General features: G+C 41.2%; 1 protein-coding gene across 1 annotated transcript in view; it reads left to right on the forward strand.

Moving 5' to 3' along the window:
* Positions 1–25,011, forward strand: part of EML6 (EMAP like 6) — a 198,419-nt gene that overhangs the window by 33,994 nt on the left and 139,414 nt on the right. The window contains exons 2-6 of the mRNA XM_040429747.1: positions 2,373–2,532; positions 7,058–7,156; positions 17,335–17,403; positions 18,787–18,972; positions 19,097–19,232. Of these exons, the coding sequence (XP_040285681.1) occupies positions 2,373–2,532; positions 7,058–7,156; positions 17,335–17,403; positions 18,787–18,972; positions 19,097–19,232 (650 nt within the window). The remainder of the gene's footprint in view (positions 1–2,372; positions 2,533–7,057; positions 7,157–17,334; positions 17,404–18,786; positions 18,973–19,096; positions 19,233–25,011) is intronic.

Here is a 25,011-nt window from a genome sequence, read left to right on the forward strand (position 1 = left end):
TGTCCTATCTGCAGCATCAAGACTCTACATCACCTCGGAAGTCAGTGATGTTTTAGCACCCGTGTGGCACTGATGAGCAGACAGCTCGGCCCTTTATCTGCAAACGATTTTATTGTCCCCTCCAGAGTACACATCCTGGAAGTAAGAAGCTCCCATGTATCAGTGGCATCACAGGAAGAACCTATCTGGAAATGTAATTAGCAAACCTTTGCTCAGGAGTATGCAATGGTGTCTGAAATGTGACTCCTAAATGATACCGTACAATTCATAACACCATTTATTCAAAGAAGACACAAGTAATATAGGACGATTTATAACAGTGATCAATCACAGCCACCTCTACTGTTGCTGTGCCCCACGATCATGTAAAAAAGAATATCAAAACTAAACTAAAAACTAAACTACCCCAAAAAGTACAACTTGTCTTGCAAAAAAACAAGACCTCATACACAGTTACCGTTTTCTGAGACAAGTCCTTTGTGTAAGGCTGCATGCACACGACCTTATGTGTTTTGCGGTCCGCAAAAATTCCATCCTTTTTTTTTTTGAGGATCCATTGTAACAATGCCTAAAACGGACAAGAATAGGACATGTTCTATTTTTTTTTGCGGTGCTACGGAACGGACATACTGATGCGGACAGCACACCGTGTGCTGTCCGCATGTTTGCGGAGCCATTGAAATAAATAGGTTTGCATCCTATCCGCAAAAAACACGGAAACAAACAACGTTCGTGTGCATGTAGCCTTACCTGAAATAACGTAGTGCTATTCCCAGAGCTGATTATGCAGCCCACCTTCTTCACACCTTCAGTGTTCTTCTCTGGAGCTTCTCACACAGAAGATCCCAGTTTCACCTTGCTGTGACTGCACACATAGACCTCAATCAGCCATCTTTATGAATGACAATCATCTCATTTCTGGAGATACCAGTGAGAATCATAGATTTTCCGCTTTACTGCCAGTAATAAAACGTCATTGTTTTTATGTTAATCTAATGTGTTTGAAATAAGTATGGATAAATGGAAAAAAAAAGATTATTCATGGGTACAATTAGGAAATGTAATATATCTTTTGTGTACCTGTGTTAATGGTCCTCCCTGATTTTATGATTGATTGAGATGTCTGTGATGGAGGTTAGGATCATGGGCCCCTGCCGATCAGCATCTGTCAGCAGATTTGTACCTATGAAACTGGCTTACCTGTTACATGTGCGCTTGGCAGCTGAAGGCATCTGTGTTGGTCCCATGTTCATATGTGCCCGCATTGCTGAGAAAATTACGTTTTAATATATGCATAAGAGGCTCTAGGAGCAACGGGGGCGTTACCATTACACCTAGAGGCTCAGCTGTCTCTGCAACTGCCGCACCCTCTCCACTTTGATTGACAGGGCCAGATGTGAGGACGTTTACACTCCCTGGCCCTGCCAATCAAAGTGCAGAGGGCATGGCTTTTGCAGAGAGAGCAGAGCCTCTAGGTGTAATGGCAACGCCTCCGTTGCTCTTAGAGGCTAATTTGCATATATTAAAACATAATTGTTCTCAATCAGTCATTTAAAGGGAATCGCAGCATAGGCAGCATGATTTCAGTGGTCTGCCCCTCCTGGGCTGGCAGTCAGTACTTTTAGAGTACTACATGCCAAACTCACGCCAGCACTGCAAGGGGGGTGAGTCCACTAAGGGCTGTTTCACACGAGCGAGTCCATTGTGGGAATCATGCTCCATGTGTGAGTGTGATCCTCCGCTCTGGACTTGCAGGAGCGCACGGCATTATCATGATTTATAATGCTATGTGTCTCTGCATGGCCTTTTTTCCACAGAATCCTAGTGACATAAAGCTGTCAGTATGATTCTGTAGAAGTAAGGCCATGCAGAGACACACAGCATTATAAATCATGATAATGCCGTGCGCTCCTGCAAGTCCAGAGCGGAGGATCACACTCACACACGGAGCATGATTCCCACAATGGACTCGCTCGTGTGAAACAGCCCTAAGGGGCCGTCTGGCTAGAAGCTGTTGAGGTTTGCTGTCCCTGCCCTCCACCGCCTCCTGACAATGATTGGCAGGTTTCTTTCCTGTTGTGAATAGAAAAGATACCTGTCAGTCCTTATCTGGAGGCAGGGGAGAGCAGGGACAGCGAATCTCATCGGACTTATCTCCCTCGCACTCTAGTACTGACTGCCAGCCCAGAAGGGAGAGACCTCTGAAATCATGCCAATCACCTGTCCCACCCTTAGTACACATGACAGGTTCCCTTTAAATATTCACTAATATAATTAAGATTTCTGATATGATTAATACACAAGAATTTTTGATTCAATTGTAAAACAGGAGAAATTGATCTTTTTGTCCCATTGTGTTTTATGGTCTGCAGCCTTGCTTTACATCCAGACAAAACCCTTGTAGCCACAGGACAGGTCGGAAAAGACCCTTACATATGTATCTGGGATTCATACACTGTGCAGACAGTTTCCATCCTGAAAGATGTGCACACGCATGGAGTAGCTGGCTTGGCGTTTGATTCAGATGGACAGGTCTGTATCTAGTAAGCTGGTTTAGTATATTTCTCATGGTCTTAGACGGACGGTCATAACGCAATTTGCACTATCATTTTAATACCGCAATATTATCTGCTAAAGAAATGGAAGAGACACAGGAGACGTCTCTATAAATCAGAAGGGATAAGGCATAGACCAAACAAATTGTCAACTAAGCAACAGGAATTGTGTACAATGGTGCTGGGAAGAACTTTTGAATATGTAGCCATCTTAACACATTACCCAGGTTTTAAAGGGTCCTGTTTCGGATGTAGTAAGTCAGTGTTCTACAAACTTATCATGAGTAGCTTTTGACCAGCTACCCAAAAGTCTGACCCAAATTTAAACAGAATCTGTCATCACGACATGCAATCTGCAGGCAGCATGTTATAGAGCAGGAGGAGCAGAGCAGATTGATATATAGTTTTGTGGGAAAAGATTCAGTAAAACTTTAAAATATATGCTCTTTCTGAGCTCAGTTGTACACAAGGTGGTCTTATCAGTGACTGACAGCTATCTCTGTATACAGACTTACACAGAGAATGCTATCAATAACTGATAACTCCTCCCCCATGTAAAACTATCAGTGACTGACAGCTATCTCTGTATACACACTTACACAGAGAATGCTATCAATCACTGATAATACCTCCCCGTGTACAACTATCAGTGACTGACAGCTATCTCTATGCACACTGACACAGGGAATTCTATAAATCACTGATAATATCTCCCCGTATACAGCTATCCATGACTGACAGCCTTCTATCTATACACCTTTACACAGAGAATGCTATCAAGGTGGCCCCGTGTACAACTGAAGTCAGAAGTAGCAGAGATTTCATGGTATAAATTAGAAATTTTGTTGAATCATTTCCCATAAAACTATATATCAATCTGCTCAGCTCCTCCTGCTCTATAACATGCTGCCTGCAGATTACACTTCATTACATGGTGACAGGTTCTCTTTAAAGGCAATGCTGCCAAATACTAACCACCTACATTTAAACTTCAGAGCAACTGGGAATGTGTATATGGAATAAATGTCATAAATTGTGAAAAATTGAGTTTTAAAGGGGTTGCGCCAAGGATGAAAGTTATACCCTATCCCCTTCTCGAGATCGTGGGGGTCCCAGTGGTCAGATGTCAAGAGCAAGGAATCCATGCTCCCCCCTAGTGCAGTGGCAGGTCAAGCATGTATCCTTCCACTCCATTTATTCTCTATGGCCTGCTGGCTATTTCTGTCAGTCCCATAGAGAATGATTACACTGGTAGGACGTGTGTTCGAACTGCTGCTAATACAGGGCTGGAACGTGGGATCCCCATTCTCAAGATTGTTCAGGTTCCTGCTATCCTGTGCATAGGGGATAACTTTCATACTTGGCACAACCTTTTTGATGAATCTGGTTTGTTTTCCGGTATTGAGATCTGGCAGAGCCTAAAAAAACAGATCCGTCACCCATTGACTTTCAATGTATTTAGTGATGGATCCGTTTTTTTTTTTGTTTGTTTTTTTCGTTTTAATTTCACACAACCGCATCCTAACGGAACAGATACAAAATAAAAACGGATCAGTTTAATTGCTGTATTGAGATCCTTGCCGGATCTCAATACCGGAATTAACAACGTAAGTGTGAAAGTAGCCGAAGGCTACTTTCACACCTGCGTTTAGGTGCGGATCCGTCTGGTATCTGCAAAGAAGGATCCGCACCTATAATGCAAACGCTTGTATCCTATCAGAACGGATCCGTTTGCATTACCATGAACAAAAAAAACCCCAAAAAACTAACTTTTTTTTTTTTTTTGTTCATGATAATGCAAATGGATCCGTTTTGACTTACATTGAAAGTCAATGGAGGATGGATCCGTTTTCAATTGCACCATATTGTGTCAGTAAAAACGGATCCGTCCCTATTGACTTACATTGTAAGTCAGGACGGATCAGTTTGTCTCAGTTTCGTCAGACGGACATCAAAACGCTGCAAGCAGTGGTGTCCGCCTCCAAAGCGGAATGGAGGCTAAACGGAGGCAAACTGATGCATTCTGAACGGATCCTTATCCATTGGGGATCTCACAGGCGGACCCAGAAACGGCAGTGTGAAAGTAGCCTAAGGTGTATGTAAACTTATGACTTAAACCAGGGGTGCACAACATTTTCTGGATGGGGGCCACATTGTCATACTGAAGGAATCCCAAGGGCCGAAAATAAAAGTTAAAGGGGTATTAAAAAGAGGAATACTGTATTTATGGCGTATTGTACACACAGTATATATCATAAATGTCTAGTTATAGCTTCAGGACTCCCATCTAATGGAAGAATACATGAAAAATGCATGTGAGCAGCCACAAGACATAGACATACATGTCTGTTACCAGATGGTTGGGGGCCGCAGGGAATGGTATCAAGGGCCGCATGTGGCCCCCGGGCCGCAGGTTGTGCACCCCTGACTTAAACTATAGAATTATACTTTACAGACCAGTTTATAGACCGGAGTCAGTGGTGCTGTAATGTTTGCCATCTGCTTTTGTGTTTTGTTAGGAAAAATCCAATTTGTGGCAAAAATAGTGTAAAATCCAAAATCTCATATAACATTGCTCATCTTACTGCCAATTCATTCTAAGTATTCATTAAGTATTCATAAGTATTAGTATTGTCACTCCCATAAGCCCACATAGCTCATCACTGATGTAATGATTAATAGAGAAGATATATATATATATATATATACAGTGGCGGAAATAATTATTTGACCCCTCACTGATTTTGTAAGTTTGTCCAATGACAAAGAAATGAAAAGTCTCAGAACAGTATCATTTCAATGGTAGGTTTATTGTAACAGTGGCAGATAGCACATCAAAAGGAAAATCGAAAAAATAACTTTAAATAAAAGATAGCAACTGATTTGCATTTCATTGAGTGAAATAAGTATTTGAACCCCTACCAACCATTAAGAGTTCTGGCTCCCACAGAGTGGTTAGACACTTCTACTCAATTAGTCACCCTCATTAAGGACACCTGTCTTAACTAGTCACCTGTATAAAAGACACCTGTCCACAGAATCAATCAATCAAGCAGACTCCAAACTCTCCAACATGGGAAAGACCAAAGAGCTGTCCAAGGATGTCAGAGACAAAATTGTAGACCTGCACAAGGCTGGAATGGGCTACAAAACCATTAGCAAGAAGCTGGGAGAGAAGGTGACAACTGTTGGTGCGATTGTTCGAAAATGGAAGGAGCACAAAATGACCATCAATCGACCTCGCTCTGGGGCTCCACGCAAGATCTCACCTCGTGGGGTGTCAATGGTTCTGAGAAAGGTGAAAAAGCATCCTAGAACTACACGGGAGGAGTTAGTTAATGACCTCAAATTAGCAGGGACCACAGTCACCAAGAAAACCATTGGAAACACATTACACCGCAATGGATTAAAATCCTGCAGGGCTCGCAAGGTCCCCCTGCTCAGGAAGGCACATGTGCAGGCCCGTCTGAAGTTTGCCAATGAACACCTGAATGATTCAGAGAGTGACTGGGAGAAGGTGCTGTGGTCTGATGAGACCAAAATAGAGCTCTTTGGCATTAACTCAACTCGCTGTGTTTGGAGGAAGAAAAATGCTGCCTATGACCCCCAAAACACCGTCCCCACCGTCAAGCATGGGGGTGGAAACATTTTGCTTTGGGGGTGTTTTTCTGCTAAGGGCACAGGACAACTTATTCGCATAAACGGGAAAATGGACGGAGCCATGTATCGTGAAATCCTGAGCGACAACCTCCTTCCCTCTGCCAGGAAACTGAAAATGGGTCGTGGATGGGTGTTCCAGCACGACAATGACCCAAAACATACAGCAAAGGCAACAAAGGAGTGGCTCAAGAAGAAGCACATTAAGGTCATGGAGTGGCCTAGTCAGTCTCCGGACCTTAATCCAATCGAAAACCTATGGAGGGAGCTCAAGCTCAGAGTTGCACAGAGACAGCCTCGAAACCTTAGGGATTTAGAGATGATCTGCAAAGAGGAGTGGACCAACATTCCTCCTAAAATGTGCGCAAACTTGGTCATCAATTACAAGAAACGTTTGACCTCTGTGCTTGCAAACAAGGGTTTTTCCACCAAGTATTAAGTCTTTTTTTGTTAGAGGGTTCAAATACTTATTTCACTCAATGAAATGCAAATCAGTTGCTATCTTTTATTTAAAGTTATTTTTTCGATTTTCCTTTTGATGTGCTATCTGCCACTGTTACAATAAACCTACCATTGAAATGATACTGTTCTGAGACTTTTAATTTCTTTGTCATTGGACAAACTTACAAAATCAGTGAGGGGTCAAATAATTATTTCCGCCACTGTATATATATATATATATATATATATATATATTATTTGTATTGCATACTGTATACAGTCAGATATATTTTATGTCCTCTGCATATTGTATAAGACTAGTGCAGTATATGGACTATTAGATTCATTGTAATAATTAGGATATGTTGAAGCATTGATATCTTGTTGCCTCTCTCTCTCCATAGCGCCTCGCCTCTGTGGGTCTGGATGCCAAAAACACAGTTTGCATTTGGGATTGGCAGAAAGGCAAAGTATTGGCAACCGCTACTGGCCACTCCGACAGGGTATCACAAGAGTCCCATATACTTTTGTTGTGAACTGTATGCATGTTTATGCTTGAGGGCTGCCTTGGTAAATTTCAGAATACTAAGAGTATGTTCACATGGCAAATGTTGGATGACCCTCAGATTTTTACAAGGATTTACAGTTTCAGAGCGGGTTCGCATTCGTCTTATAAATTCCGTTATAGAGTTCCGTTATAACAGAGTTATAACAGAAACCTTTAAGAGGCATTCTGTTTTGCTCTGTCCTGTCGACTGGACTTTTTTCCCGTCATAAATAATGGAAAAAAACTGAACCGTTACGGTATATGTGCTCATAGAGATGTATTAGGACGGAGCAAAACGGAATGCCTCTTAAAGGTTTCCATTTTGAATTCCGTCTTAAAATTCAGTTATAATCCGTTATAACTCTGTTATAATGGAACCCTATAACAGAATTTATAACGCGAATGCGTACTCGCCTTTACATGCTGCCGATTTGTACGCGGATTTAGCTTAATTCAATAGGAGTACTTTGCATGTGGTAATCCAGCTGTGGTTTCCGTATGGAACGCAATGTAAAAAGTGACATGCTGGTTCTTTTTACTGCAACACTGATTCCAAATCTGCACGTGGTTAATTCCACGCTGTATAAACTATGACACGGACTTCCCATTGACAACAATAACAAACACAATGCAACAGCACTCTGCAAACACAGAATGTACGAACTAATGCTATACTTACTATATCAATAAGGGCTCGTTCACACGACCGTGGTTTGGTTACGCATCCGAGCTGCATTTTTTGCGGCTTGGGTGCGGACCCATTCACTTCAATGGGACCGAAAAAGATGCAGACAGCACTCCGTGTGCTGTCTGCATCCGTTGCTCTGTTCTGTGGCCCCCCCAAAAATTCATTTCCTATTCTTGTCCGTTTTGCCGACAAGAATAGGCATTTCCATAAAGGGCCATCCGTTCTGTTCCGCAAATTGTGGAAGGCACACGGGCGGCATCCGTGTTTTGCGGATCCGCAATTTGCAGACCGCAAAACCTGGCACAGTCGTGTGAACAAGCCCTAAATGAGAGGTCCTCAGGGAGGTGGATCTCAAGCGGATTTCAGCTTCAGAAATTAGCTGAATTCCACATGGAATATCTGCCATGTGAGCATACCCTTACAATGTGTTTGTTAAAAGAGCAATGCTACTTTAAAAAAAATATATATACTTTATAAAAAGTGGAGTAAATTGCAGCTACTGTTTTTGTTGTTCAATTATTTTTAATAAGGAAGTCATATTGAAAACAGCGGTACAGCTGACATACAATAATTCCATCATATTGAGATCAGAATACACATAAGCCACTGTACGTGACACTGAAAGTGAACAGCATAAATCTATAATAACTTCTTATGGAGCAGATAATGAAATAAAGCAAAGTACACAAAACACAAACACTTAAGATAGCATCCAAATAGACGGAGGTGGGGAAGGAGAACACAAAAGGGAAGGTATCATTTCGTGAAGGAGGGAATCTGTCAGTTACCCGCTACTATCAGCTTGAGCTAACCAACTAAGAAACACCTGAGTATCCTTGAATAAAATCCAAGGGGTCCACGTTTTAAGATACTTCCTATTCGTACCTTTATCTGCAGCCAATAATTCCTCCATCCTGCGTATTTTTTCAAAAGTGTCTAACCATTCTTTGACGTGTGAAACGTCACGAGACTTCCAGTGTATAGGCACAACCAAACGTGCGGCCTGCACAAAAAATCTCAGAAGGCCCTTCTTTAGCGTTTGAATGGGCCCGGGAAGTATGGATAGCAGACTCCCCCACTGTGTTGAAGTACCTGTAACCTGATTTTATAGGTCGTTCAAAGCCTCCCAAAATGGGGCACTTTAGAACACTGCCACCAAATGTGAGACATGGTACCCCTCTCTCTTCCACATCTCCAACATAAATCCGAGCAGGTCGGGTAGAAGGAATGCAAGATAGCTGGCATCCTATACCATCTGGACATAATCTTGAAATTGTTTTCTTGCAAACCACAGCTGACGGAAGACTTGTGGAACAGGGTGAATGCTTTTATCCACTGTTCCAAGAGAAATTTTTCCCCAGTTCCTTCTCCCAAGCATTTATGTATGGCAAAGAAGATGGAGATCCCCCACTCTCCTGCAGCAGCCCATAGACCAGAGATACCAAATGGGTGGGTGGAGACTCCTGGAGACATAAAGATTCAAAGGCCGTAAGGTCTCTAGATAGGGTGGAAATGAGCCCTAGAGAGGATATGAACTTCTTAATGCAAATATACTGGAACCAGGACCCCCCTGTCAGTCTGCCCAGAGAAGGAGTCTAGGGGTCGTATTACTGTTTTCAGTACTAACTGGTGTACCCTTATATTCTCCTCCCTACGAAGGCCCAACAGCGACTGCTGGCTCATTCCCATTGGGAAGCTAAGGTTGTTAAAAATAGGTGTCATGGGACCTGGAAAGGAAGTGCATCCTAGAGGTACAGAGCATTTGTCCCAGATCTGCAGCACCCCATTGGTGAGAAATGGAAGAAATCCACAATAGAAGTGGAGAAATCTACAATAGATCTTGAACCGGGAAACCCATCTCTTGCCTTTCAAACTAGACCCACTTCTTGGAGGAATTACTGTGGAACCAGTCCAACACATAGGAGAGGATCGCCGCTCTATGGTACAGTTGCATATCCGGGACTCCCATCCCCCCTCTCATCTTTGATCTTGTTAAAAAACGCATCCCCAATCTAGGGGACGAACCAGCCCAAATGAAGTCCAAGAACCGAGTTCTAAGGGACTTGAAAAAGGCACACGGCAGTGGGATGGGGAAGGTTCTAAAGAGGTACAGAATTCTTGGCAGCACATTCATCTTTAGCGTGTGTATTTTCCCAAACCACGATAGAGGAAGTCTCCCCCATGACAGTAAATCTTTCTTAATGTCTTCTAAAAGCGGGACAAAATTCTGTCGATACAGGTTGGCTAAACGGGATGGAATGGCTGTCCCCAGGTATGAGATAAAGTCCTGTTTCCATTGAAAAGAAAACAAAGCTTTTCAGGGACGAAACTGTAACAGGCAGTATTGAGTATTCCCTCAAAATGTAGGGGAGACCAACGACCGGATCGGAACAATATATTAAAAGGTCATCAGCGTATATGGCTATTTTAGATTCTAACGCTCCGACGTTAAGTCCCTTAATGGAAGGATTGGCTCTAAGAGCCCTGGCTAAGAATTCCATGACCATAATGTACAAAAGGGGGGATAGGGGGCACCCCTGCCTCGTACCATTAAGAATCGGGAAGGGGGCAGAAAGAGCCCCGTTCACCTGCACTTGAGCTCTAGGGTTGTGATATAAGGCAAGGATCCTATGTGTCATATTGGGACCCAGTCCGAAAGCCCCCAGAGCCTCCTGCAAATTTACCAAATCTACCTGGTCAAAGGCTTTTTCCGCGTCGACCGAAAGAAGGCATAGGGGGATCCGGAAGAGGTGGCCCTCGCAATATGGGCTAAAGATCTGATAGTATTGTCTCTTGCTTCCCGTCCAGGGACAAAGCCCACCTGGTCTGCATGAATCAAAGACGGCATGTAGTCTTTCAGCCTGTCGGCAAGGATTTTGGCATAAATCTTGTTGATCAGTGAAATTGGGCGGTAATTGCTACACACGAAAGGATCTTTACCCTGTTTGGGAAGTACGCAAATTTGAGCCATCAAAGCCTGAGCTGGAAAGCAAGAGCCATTTGTTATAGAATTACACATATCGGTGAGGGAAGGGAAATATCGTCTAGAAATGTCTTATAAAAGCGAGGGGTGTAGCCATCCGGGTCTGGGCATTTACTAACCTCTAATCTTTTAACAACCCCCTGAATCTTGTGAAGGGAAAAATCCCTCTCCAAATTGCCCCTCTCCTCCGCAGATAATTTAGGGCCCAATAATTGTGACATATATTGCCTAATTTTCTGAACTTTCAGGTCTGGAGCCAAACTAGCTTACTTCCCTTTCAAGTTATAAAGGCTTTCATAGTAAGATTGGAACTCTTGCAAAATATCCCTAGTAGTATGGACCTTGCCCCCATTCCTACAATTAAGAGAAGGGATGACTGGTTGTCTCGCCCCTAACATTCTGGCTAAGAGTCTACCGTTCTTGTCCCCATGACCGTAGAAAAGTTTCCTGAGTTTATCTCTGGCCCCCAGGTATTTTTGGTGGATAATTTTCCGTAAAGCAGATCTAATGTTGCTAAGCTCGTTGAACACCATCAACGAGGGGTCTTTTTTATGGTGTCGCTCTAATTCGGCCAATTTCCGCAGGAGTTCTGCAATCTCCGCGGAACGCATCTTCTTAAGCCTGGAAGCATGGGATATCAGCCTATTCCTGATTACACATTTTAATGCCTCCCATTGGATGGTAGGACTAGAGGTATCTAGTTTATGTACCTCCACGAAGTCCGAGATAGTAGTCTTGATATCCGAAAACATTGTCCAATCACAGCACAGAGCTCATAGCCTGGGAGAAAAAAAAACTCCCAGGGAGAAACAGGGCAGACTCCGCCTAGTAGAACCAATTCAGTGAAGATACCGGAGAACATAGTGGGAGAACAGAGCGGCACCCCGGAATAATAGTAAGTGCAGTGAGATCCCAGGGCGCCGCTCTACACAGCCTGATAATTATCTTACAATGTTTGGACCGATGAAAGGTTCTCTTTAAGGGAGCAGTGGAAAGGGACAGAGGACATTGATGAAAGATGTTATTATAAGGTAATTACAGATCTTTTGACAATCATTGACAGACTAACTCAGGTATACATGCCTAGCTCTAATAAACTAGCAAATAAAAACAAATATGACAGTTACCCTTTAATCAAGTTACATTTTTTTTTACTTTTATGCACTTTTGGCCATTTTTAATTTATTATGCAATCCACAGTTTTTTAACACTCCACATTTTATTACATTATTAGCGAATTATAATTTGGAAAATTAGACAAACTCCAAAATGTAAAAATACATTCTCATTATACCCCTAGATGAATACCGTAAAAAAAAAAAAAATTCTCACTACACCCCTTGATATATACTTTGGGGGTTGTAGTTTCCAAAATGGGGTCACATTTGGGGTACTTCAGGGTAACTTCAAATACGACACAGCGCCTGAAAATTATTCCAGGGAAATCTGCCCTCCAAAAACCATATTGTGCTCCATCTGTTCTAAGCTCTGCCGTGCGCCCATATAGCAGTCGACAACCACATATGGGGTGTTACTGTAAACTGCAGTATCAGGGTAATAGATATGGAGTTTAGTTTGGCTGTTACCCTTTTCTGTGTTACAGGAAAATTTTGATTAAAATGGAAAATGTGCGGAAAAAGTTAAATTTTTTAATTTCATCTCCATTTTCCTTTAATTCTTGTGGAGCACCTAAAGGGTTAACAAAGTTTGTAACATCAGTTTTGAATAACTTGAGAGGTGTAGTTTCTAGAATGGGGCAATTTTTGGGTGGTTTCTACTATGTAAAGCCCACAAAGTGACTTCATAATTGAACTGGTTCTTAAAAAAGTGGGTTTTAGAAATTTTCTTAAAAAATGTAAGAATTGCTTCTAAAATTGTAAGCCTTCTAATGTCCTAATAAAATAAAATGACATTTTTAAAATGATGCCAACATAAAGTAGACATATGGGAAATGTAAAGTAATAACTATTTTTTGAGGTATCACTATCTGCCTTAAAAGCAGAGAAATTAAAATGTAAAAAATTATAAGTGTTTCAAAAATTTCTGTACAATTTTTGGAATTTTTTTTTATACATAAAGGTAAAGCATATTGACTCAAATTTACCACTAACATGATGTACAATATGGCACGAAAAAACAGTCTCAGAATGGCTTGGATAAATAAAAACATTCCAAAGTTATTACCACATAAAGTGACACATGTCAGATTTGCAAAAATCAGTCTGGTCATAGTCTGGTTAAATTTAAGGCTCTGTTCACACTTCAGTTGGGAGTTTTCAACCAGATTTGGCGGCAGTAATAGTGCAGTTATAGGGTGCTATTCTTGCCATCAAAACAATGGAAACAACAAATAAAACCCAACATATCCCATTGTAAGTCATCATGAATGGAAAACACGATGCAGATGTGAACATAGGCTTAGTTGTCCATGATATAGAGGAATGTGGCTGCAGGAGAAGTGCAGTTTTTGTGTACTTATGGGGTAATCTAGGATACAAAGAACCCAATGGACATATTTAATGCTTCTTCATATTTAAAGGCTAAAACCTCCAACATCTGCCTGGGCATACCCCTTGTTCATGGGCTAGACATATACACACATGGGCTGCTCTTCTTGTAGTCACAACGCCTAGGAATTCCATTCGAGGTAACTATAAGTGTATTCGAAGGCTAAAATACTTCTAGTATTCAGTTTGTTAGTGTTAGATTTTAAGAACCCCTCTGAAGGGAGTCCACCACCAGAACAGACTTCTTTAACATGGAGCATCTAATAGATTCAGATGGCCCAACAAAGAAATAAGTGGGAGCAAGACCTCTTGTAGACACCTGTTTACGAAGAACTGGTAGTTTCTACTTACAGTAGACATTGGAGAAGGTCTGGTAGCTCCAAAGATAACAAATAGTCTGCAAAACCAATCACAACCAGCATTCTCCACAAACTAGTATCCAGTGTCTATGGGTAGGCAACGTACCTACCTTTGTCAATTGAAATATGGATATTATGGAGCGGTATCCAATGGAAATGTACAATTTAACAAACTAATTATGTGCCTGTTGATAGAAGTACTTAAAGAGAACTTTCTCAAGCTGTGCTGCAAAATGGAAAGCAAAGCAATTAGTCTTCTCTGAAAAAATAAATTGCATGCGCTCATTGATCATGATGGCTGTGCACATCTGCTATACACGTGAGGTGTAGTATAAACTACACAACAAAAAGGAAAGTTTACGATATAGCGGATTCAATTCTCTCAATGTTCTTGTCTGAATGATTTGGAAAAGTGGGGCACAAGTACTGATCAGGCATCCTAATGCTTGTAGTGCCCAATGGCTTCTCCTAAAAGCAGCAGTAATATAATAGAGGAGAACTTTCAGATTCTCCACACCACAGTCAACATATTACAAGTGCCATTCAAAGCAATTGTATTCTCCAATAGGAAAATGAGCGAGCACTCATACACTTGGCAACCAGATTGACATGTGCAGAAAATATTTATTAAATCCCCATAAAATACAAGTAATAAAATTTATAAGAACAATGTAGCAATAATATACAACATTACAGTCACATATATTGTGGTAGATATGGTCGACACTATATTCATATGACTCAATAGTGTCGATTAAATTCAATAATATATATCACACCAAAAAACTTCAAGTATATGCTGTTATTTGGGAAGAGGGGGTATTATCTTCTAGCGCTCTATCCCAATTTGGGAAACTGAATGTCACTGAAAATGTTGTAGGTGTATTCACTGGGAGCGCAATATGTTCATAAAGTGTCCACAGGAATCCTGATAATGTGAAAAGTCTCTTATAGCATATCCTTTTAAGCTCGATATGAGCTTTGAATTGAAGAAAACTTTAAATCGATGTTTGGCTTACCGTCTAGCGTCTGCTGTCTCCCTATTGCTTCAATGGAGCTTTAAATATTTGCCGGCTTATTCATTCGCTCCATACAGCAAGCTGATTAAAATTTCGCGGGAGTTCCAAAGATCGCAGGAGTTGCCACACTGTTCCGCAATTTCCTTTGGTGCAGCTTTCGACGATAAGAATAGTTAATTCTTTACTGTAGAGATTTTCTTCTGTATGGCCATACAGTATTATCGGAGGCTTTTCAATGCAGGTACATCACTTGTTTCACCATACGCGTTACGGGTAGATTCACTCTCCCTTCCTCAGTGGACCACTGACCAAAAGCCTCCGATAATACTGTATGGCCATACAGAAGAAAATCTCTACAGTAAAGGATTAACTATTCTTATTGTCGAAAGCTGCACCAAAGGAAATTGCGGCAACTCCCTCGATCTTTGGAACTCCCGCGAAATCTAAACCAGCTTGCTGTATGGAGCGACTGAATAAGCCGGCAAATATTTAAAGCTCCATTGAAGCAATAGGGAGACAGCAGACGCTAGACGGTAAGCCAAATATCGATTTAAAGTTTTCTTCAATTCAAAGCTCATATCGAGCTTAAAAGGATATGCTATAAGAGACTTTTCACATTATCAGGATTCCTGTGGACACTTTATGAACATATTGCGCTCCCAGTGAATACACCTACAACATTTTCAGTGACATTCAGTTTCCCAAATTGGGATAGAGCGCTAGAAGATAATACCCCCTCTTCCCAAATAACAGCATATACTTGAAGTTTTTTGGTGTGATATATATTATTGAATTTATCGACACTATTGAGTCATATGAATATAGTGTCGACCATATCTACCACAATATATGTGACTGTAATGTTGTATATTATTGCTACATTGTTCTTATAAATTTTATTACTTGTATTTTATGGGGATTTAATAAATATTTTCTGCACATGTCAATCTGGTTGCCAAGTGTATGAGTGCTCGCTCATTTTCCTATTACTACATTTGCCTTTAAGAGAGGGTGGGGTGATTCCCTCTATATGAGCTTGCAGCACCATACCTTAACTACTTGCTAGTGAGCCACCACAACCTACCACTATTTTTTGTATTCTCCAATACAATGCGGAGGCACTGGCACGATGTTTTGATGGCAATATAACAAGCCTTCTCATAACTCCATTGACAGAACGCAATGTATGGTCAAGACACTCCATCAAAACTCTAGAATAGATGCCTGTACTCTCTTGTGGAGTAATGATGATATGCCAGAGTTGAAATTTTGGGAGAGTATTCCATTTTGGAAGCAAGCAGACGTTGTGTATTTATCTCCATTAAGCAACGGGGATGCCCTAAAATCTTTTCTAGAAATCACAACTATATGTGCTCTCCCTAACAAACAAATCTTGTTTTTCTCACCCTCGTCATGCTCCACAAACTCAGTTCAAACCCTCTCCACCATCATTTTAGGATTTTCCGCTCAATGCGTTACTCATCTCTCCCTCTGTAAATGGCCATGTCACAGCCTTTTACTGCAGTCTTTTCTGCTTGTGAGGTAGAAACTACACATAGTACTGGCAAAAATAAAAATAAAAACATGGGAGGTGGATGTTAGCCACTGGTTTTGGCATCCCATGGAGACATCCAAATTGGTTTCTGCCCAGTGGAGATCTCACATTTGGGTTCTGCTTGGTGGAGACCTCCGAATTGGCTTCTTATTGATCGAGACATCCAAACTGGCCTTGCTTGATGGAGACATCCAAAATGGTTTCTGCTCAGTGGAGATTTCCAAATTGGTTTCTGTTCGGTGGAGACACCTAAACTGGTTTCTGCTCAGTGGAGGTCTCCAAATTAGCTTCTTCTTGATGGAGACATCCAAACTGGTTTCTGCATAGTGGAGATCTCCAAATTGGTTTCTGCTCAGTGGAGACATCCACATTTGTTTTCTGCTCAGAAGAGATCTCCAAATGGTTTCAGGTCAGTGGAGACAACCAAATTGGTTTCTAATTGGCGCTTCTTTCCCCTCGTTCTAGAGATCTGTGGGGGTCTCAGCGCTCAGACCCCCAGCTATCTAAACTTTTAATATGTCCCTATGAGATATCAAAATTTACTGAAAGTACAGTACCACTTTAAAAGGTTTATCCCACAAATTTTATAAAAAATTTAAAATATCTGGAGTAATGTGAATCATTATATTCTGGTAGTTGTAGTTTCACAGCAGCTGGAGTGCCAAAGGTTACTGATCGCTGCTGTAGTCCACCACTGAATGTAGGAGAGGGTATGTCGGGCTATAATAGCCAGACGCACTGCCGGTGCTGGGATACTGGCTCACGTAGATTTCAGTCTTCTTCCATGTCAGAAAACTGATGTCGAAGATGATAAATGTGGTGGGGCCACTGGGCCTCTCTCCCTCAACACTTATGCAAGTGTTGTTGAAAAAGTCAAGAACATGCAGTTTTTCACACTGCAGAAGTGGCATATCTGTATGATATATGTGGTCCTCCATTAAATTGGGATTTGATATATATGCGATATAATGCAATATATGATAAATATAAATATGCAATAAATATCACTTTATTTCCTTACAGATCTTTGATATCTCATGGGATCCATATCAGCAGAACAGGTTGGTCAGTTGTGGGGTCAAACATATCAAGGTGAGTTATTGGACAGTTTTCTTTAAATAATAGTTTTTTTTTGTGTTTTACTGCTTAAAAATACATGTTTCTATACTGCGTCAATTAACATTTGTTTAATGTGATACGTCATAGTGTCAAAATTTGTATGATATCCTGGATCAAAAAAAATACAATAATGTAGAAATAATGCAACAGTCTAGTGGCTGGACTGAATAATACAAAATCTTAAGTTATACTTTCTGTTATTATTTATTTCTTGTTTTTTTCCCTTAGAATATTTGAATCATAAAAAAATAAAATTTCCCAAAATGGCAAAATTTTCAGTATACTTAAAATATACTTTTTTTTTCAATGTGTGGGTCCCTCACTCCTTCGGGGTGCTATGTCATATCATAGCCATCGCTGTAAGGTATTGACTGGGATTATAAACTGAAATGAGGTGGGGACCCGAACAGTGGCAGGCAGAAAATTGTGCATAATTCAGAGGGGAAATCCTGCAGCAAACTACTGTACATTACAGGAGGATGGGGTTTTTGAAAACCCATCCATATATAGCTGAATAATTTTACATAAAAAATGGGTATGCTACAATATATAGGGTGAATTCCACAGTGCCTCACATGTGCAGGGAAATCCATATGTAACACTAGTGGATTTTGCTGCAGATTTGCATGCAGGTGCACAGTTGAAAACTTCTGCCACGTATAGAGTACCCTAAAGGTACTTACTGTATATTGAGAGTTTCATTTTTTTTAGCATTTCAGGCGATTTATTTATTTATTTATTTTGTATCACTGGAAAATCCCTTTAAAGGCTCTGTACACCTCTGGGGGGCATTTTTTTTCTTATGGCATTGTACCCATTTTGAGCTAAAAATATATTTTTTAATTGGTATTTATCATTTTTTCTGTACAGAGCTGAGATGCTCTAGTAGCACCTTTTGGATTTTCTGTCTTTTCGTCAGACCAGGAGCTGAGGGGCTCCATTTCTGCTCTTTAACATTATAAACCCTTGTTATAGCTCAGTTCTTATCTTACTGATAAATAAGTGTTTATGGCCTCTCAGCAGTTTAGAGATAAGGTTTATTAGATGACCGGCACAAAGTGAAAGAATGTCACACAGCTAGAAAAACTGTTAACCCATTGTGACAGAACAGCTCAATATTTTAAATAAAGACCAATTGAAAAAAAATGATTTTTAGCCAAAAATGAGTAACGTGCAATCATAAAAAATAATTACCTGTTGCTTGTTTTAGTAAAATTGGCAGTGGGCTACAGAAATACATAACTACATTTCTCCCATAGAGGTGTATTTGAAAAATGGGTACAGACAGGGTGAAATTACCGTTACTTTAGTAAGTAGTACATGTTTTCTTGATTTGGATCTCCCGTGTTCTTATAGTTCTGGACTTTATGTGGAAATGCCCTCACAGCAAAGAGAGGGATTTTTGGGAAAACTGGAGATTTACAGACCATATTGTGCTTATCGTGTGCAAGAGATGACGTCACTTACTCAGGTGCATTAAATGGGGACATCTATGTGTGGAAGGGTCTGACGCTGGTCCGTACCATTCAAGGAGCTCACAGTGTAAGTGTTACTGGTGTATACTGGTAGGTACCCCACCCCTACTATGTCCTAGGACAGTATATGGGAAGGTGCTTTGTAAGGTTTATACTGTATCTCAGTGTATTTCCTTCTCTTTACATCAAAGGCTGGGATTTTTAGTATGTATGCCTGTGAAGAAGGCTTTTGTACTGGTGGAAGAGATGGCTGCATTCGTCTATGGGACAACGACCTCAAAGCCATCACTAAAATTGATCTCCGTGAAAGTGAGCAAGGTTATAAGGGTAGGTGATGTGTTTTTATCACTTAACTTGTTCAAAGTGCAAGTCCTTTCGCTTTGGTTTTCCCTGAAATTTTTGCTATTTTTTATGTATCACTGTAAGCAGGCATCTATTAATACCAGATACTAATAGGTTCAGCCAGAATCAGACTGGACCACCAGAGTAGCAGAGGATTCATCCCCTGGTGGACCCAGGCTCCAATACTATAGTGGGCCGCAAAGGTCCAGGAAAAGATATCACTTTCCACTAGGGTCTATTTCTTTAAACCAAAATCAATTAGACTTTATTGATTATGTGCTGTTTGGGCCCTGAGAATGATTTCCTCTGGTGGGCCCAGTGAACCCCCAGTCCAACAATGGGTTCAGCCACTTTCTTATGTCATTTTCGCGTATCCACGTGGAAAACCTCAAACCAACGACTGATAACATGCCATAATTATCTAGTAAACGGGGGCCCCTATCATGAGAAAAGAGGGACCCTTATCCCCCATTTCAACAACAAATATCAGGGGTAGACGGGGATGTCTCTGCATGATGCCCTCTATTTAAAGGGCTTGTCCCTTTAAAACAGGTTACCTCCTATCCACAGGATAGGAGATATGTGTCTGTTCAGCAGGGGTCCAACCGCTGGGGCTCCTGACGATCATGAAAACAGGGACCTGTGTTCCCCCATTTGAATGGAGTGGCGGACAGGCATGCGTGCTGCTGCTCCATTCAATGCTATGGGGCTGCTGGAGATAGCTGAGCGTTGTACTCGGCTGTCATTGGCAGTTTCATAGAGTTGAATGGAGTGGTGGACACACATGCATGTGTTCTATTCCACTAAAGCGGCGAAATGTGGCTCTTCATTCTCGTAACTAGTAAGGGCCTCAGAAGATGGACCCCTGATAATCAGACACGTATCCCCTATTTTGTGGATAGAGGATAAGTTTTTGTAATGGGACAACCCCTTTAAGTCAGTGAGGCTTGTGGAAACTGTATGACCCCCTCCCTGTTCTTCAGTGACAACTTTGAATATGTGATGGAAGTGAAGAACAATCAATGTTTAAATTAAAAAAAATATACAGTCAGGTCCATAAATATTGGGACATCGACACAATTCTACCATTTTTGGCTTTATACACCACTACAATGGATTTGAAATGAAACGAACACAATGTACTTTAACTGCAGACTGTCAGCTTTAATTTGAGGGTATTTACATACAAATCAGGTGAACGGTGTAGGAATTACAACAGTTTGCATATGTGCCTCCCACTTGTTAAGGGGCCAAAAGTAATGGGACATAATACTAATCATAACTCAAACTTTCACTTTTTAATACTTGGTTGCAAATCCTTTGCAGTCAATTACAGCCTGAAGTCTGGAACGCATAGACATCACCAGACGCTGGGTTTCATCCCTGGTGATGCTCTGCCAGGCCTCTACTGCAACTGTCTTCAGTTCCTGCTTGTTCTTGGGGCATTTCCCCTTCAGTTTTGTCTTCAGCAAGTGGAATGCATGCTCAATCGGATTCAGGTCAGGTGATTGACTTGGCCATTGCATAACATTCCACTTTTTCCCCTTAAAAAACTCTTTGGTTGCTGTTGCAGTATGCTTTGGGTCATTGTCCATCTGCACTGTGAAGTGCCATCCAATGAGTTCTGAAGCATTTGGCTGAATATGAGCAGATAATATTGCCTGAAACACTTCAGAATTCATCCTGCTGCTTTTGTCAGCAGTCACATCATCAATAAATACAAGAGAACCAGTTCCATTGGCAGCCATACATGCCCACGCCATGACACTACCACCACTATGCTTCACTGATGAGGTGGTATGCTTAGGATCATAAGCAGTTCCTTTCCTTCTCCATAGTCTTCTCTTCCCATCACTCTGGTACAAGTTGATCTTGGTCTCATCAGTCCATAGGATGTTGTTCCAGAACGGTGAAGGCTTTTTTGATGTCGTTTGGCAAACTCTAATCTGGCCTTCCTGTTTTTGAGGCTCACCAATGGTTTACATCTTGTGGTAAACTCTCTGTATTCACTCTGGTGAAGTCTTCTCTTGATTGTTGACTTTGACACACATACACCTACCTCCTGGAGAGTGGTCTTGATCTGGCAAACTGTTGTGAAGGGTATTTACTTCAGCAGGGAAAGAATTCTTCGGTCATCCACCACAGTTGTTTTCCGTTGTCTTACGGGTCTTTTGGTGTTGCTGAGCTCACCGGTTCCTTCTTTTTAAGAATGTTCCAAACTGTTGTTTTGGCCACGCCTAATGTTTTTGCTATATCTCTGATGGGTTTGTTTTGTTTTTTCAGCCTAATGATGGCTTGCTTCACTGATAGTGACATCTCTTTGGATCTCATCTTGAGAGTTGACAGCAACAGATTTCAAATGCAAATAGCACACTTGTAATAAACTCTGGACCTTTTATCTGCTCATTGTAATTGGGATAATGAGGGAATAACACACACCTGGCCATGGAACAGCTGAGAAGCCAATTGTCCCATTACTTTTGGTTCCTTAACAAGTGGGAGGCACATATGCAAACTGTTGTAATTCCTACAGTGTTCACCTGATTTGGATGTAAATACCCTCAAATTAAAGCTGACAGTCTGCAGTTAAAGCACATCTTGTTCGTTTCATTTCAAATCCATTGTGGTGGTGTATAGAGACAAAAATGTTAGAATTGTGTCGATGTCCCAATATTTATGGACCTGACTGTATAAGTTTATCAGCAATATATGTTTAGTTCAGGACACGCAGTAGCACCTTCCTTGCCTGTACCCAGCAGAAAAGATAGATTTCCCTTTAAGCTGTCCTTACACCTATGCTGGCAATGTGACAACTGGTAAGTGCTAGTGATTGGCACAATTGAGAATAAATGAAATGGGTTTGTTGGCAGAATAGACCTGTCCATAGGATTATTCCAGAACGGCGTGCATGCTGACAGCTCCAGGAGCCAGGTAAACACGTCTTCATTAGGCAGGCTAGGTCTCAGGAGATATCTGCCTTCTGAAACCCGAGAGAGCAGTTATTTATATAGCAAATGTACACCTTCAATACTAGAAATACAGTCATTAAACTATTTTATGTTTTTCTGCCAGACTAGTAATGTTCCCTTCTTGTGCCCTCCTTGTGCACATACTCTACAGATTTAAAGGGCTATTCTTCTCTTGATAAGAGGGCATATTGCTGCGATATGCCACCACTATATGACCGTCGGAGATCTGACCTGTGGACCCACAGCGATCCTGAAAATGAAGGGGCAACAGATTTATGACAGCTTCCCCTTTCTACCCAGCTGTGCTACATGACCCTGTTCATTGAAATCAGTGCTGTGGCCCCTTCATTCTCAGAATAGGGCCCCCACCAACAGGGTTGCCAACCAGAAGTTTCCTTTTTTCTGGACAACTTATGCCAAAATCACGGACAGTCAACACTTTTTTTTACGGACAAATTGAAATCTATAATCAATGATAAAGATTATACAGTAAGTAATATAGTGATAATAACTTTACCAACATCTACTGTGAGCGGTAAAATAATGAGAATTACCACCAACATAATCTAGTCAAGTACCACCAGCCTGAAAAAGATCATGGACACGACTATTTTTTTTTTCATGGACACAGGAAAACAGTGGCCAGAAATTTCTAGACGGTTGGTAACCCTGCCCACCATTCATTAAATGGGATGTCCCACAAAAATTCTTCTGCAGTTTTTAAACCAGCGCCTGGATCTGAACTCTTTTGTAATTGCATGTAATAAAAAATTTAACGCATAGCCACTGATTTACTCAATAACATGTATCTGTATAGCGCCACCTTCTGTTTGCTCTTTTTCTGATTTCTCTGTCCACCTCTCCATCCTTCAGCTGCCTACTGAGCTGTGATAGCAAGAAGGCGGCAGCAGAAAGTACATGTCCCCTGTGTTTGATATATATATATATATATATATATACACCCCCAAATTTGCCAGCTTGATCTAAATCTAGCAGAGCAATTGGAACAATAAATGGGGTGGTTTCTGGATCCATATGAGGTACAGGGCTGATTCTAGCTCTGTTAGACAGAGATTGTCATGTGATATCCGATTTTCATCTTTTGCATTAGTGATGGGATAACCCCTTTAAGGAATGACATATCCATAGTATAGGGTAGGGTTGAAAATGAATGTGGCCGTATTATAGAGTCACATTGTAAATATGGAAATCTATGAAACTCTATGGACCCATGCTGTATCTCTGTATTCTTCTAGCTAAATAAGCATTAAGAAAATCAATCATGATATGTTCCATTGCACATGCTGTCATACCGAGGCAAAGCTGTGTTCAGTGGAGCACCATTTAGTGACAGATACAGTAGTATGGAAGGGTAGGGACTCTTGTGGTCATGTTTTGGCCACCATAATGTAGTCCAGCACTCCAGCTGTTGTGAGACTACAACTCTCAGCACACACACCTGCTTCGCTGTTCCCAGAACACCCATAAAAGTCAATGGAGCACGTTGGAAGTGCCTGAGGTCGCTGAGCTCTGATAGCCTCCTATTATTCTGATATAGACTTAAAGGGTCATGCGCACATGCATATTTTGTCCGGATCCTTGGGGCCATTCCAAAAATGATGGCACATATCCTATTCTTGTCCATATTGAGGACAAGAATAGCTCTTTCTATTGATGGGGGTGAGAAAAATGCGCCATGCACACGGACAGTGTCTGTATTTTATGGGTCTGTTGTTGGCAGACCGAAATGCGTATTTGGCCGTGTGCATGACCCTAATACGGATATCCACATCAGGTGTCCATCACTGAACTAGAAGAAGGTACATGGATCATTTTGCACCCCTTCATAAATCCATGCTTCATAATGAACAGCACATCTAACCTATAATTTACAAGCCCAATCCTGCAATTATCATTCTTGTTACCATCTGTTAAGTGATGGAGCAGGTGGCTGGTTAAAAAATAACCCACTGAGATGATGGATCTCTTCAGTGCTTGTCTAAATGTGTTCCATCGTTAAAGATGTTTATTCTCTGGGGACATGATATAGACTGTAGTGATAGGAATGTGTTAGTTATCTCTTATCTTCTGGCTGTCTGACCGGCACCGACTCTCCAATTGACACAGAGGGGGTCATTTACTAAGATAAATTTGCCAGTTTTTCGCATATTTCTGGCTCAGATTGTCGCACAATAGTTATTTGCGCACAATCTGTGACTTTTCCACGCTCGCGTCAGGTCTAAAAAAGGGGGAGTGGTGTGGGCGGCGAAGGAGACCAGCCGGCAGCTGGCATAGATTTAGACCGGCATTGGATGTGCCGAAGTTATTTAGAGGCTGGCGCCTCTTCATAACTTTAGTGGATCCACTGCCAGTGCACGGGTTATTAAGACCGGTGTCTAAAACGGGGACAAGAAGTCCGTTCTGTTTATTCCTATAAGAGCCTCAATATCAGTCTGAGAATGATGGATCTAGAGATCTCCCTATTCATTGCTTCAATTGTTATTCTAGCTGGAAGCTCAGGGGGAGTGTTCTTTTGTCAGGTGGCAGTTAAAAGATGGAACTGAGCATGTGCGTCCACTTCAGTGAGGTGGACTGAGAAATTAGACAAAAAACAAACAAACAGCAGGTGGCACTATATAGATAGATTTTCTTGAATAACTATGCAAAATTTTTAATTACATGCAAATATAAAAGTATTCAGATCCAGGTGCTGATTTGAAAAATGTAGAATGATTGTCATGAGACAACCCCTTTAATATGACATGCTGAAGATTACATGGGCGAGCATGCTTCAG

Source organism: Bufo bufo, chromosome 4 (genome assembly GCF_905171765.1).
Source record: "Bufo bufo chromosome 4, aBufBuf1.1, whole genome shotgun sequence".
NCBI lineage: Eukaryota > Metazoa > Chordata > Amphibia > Anura > Bufonidae > Bufo > Bufo bufo.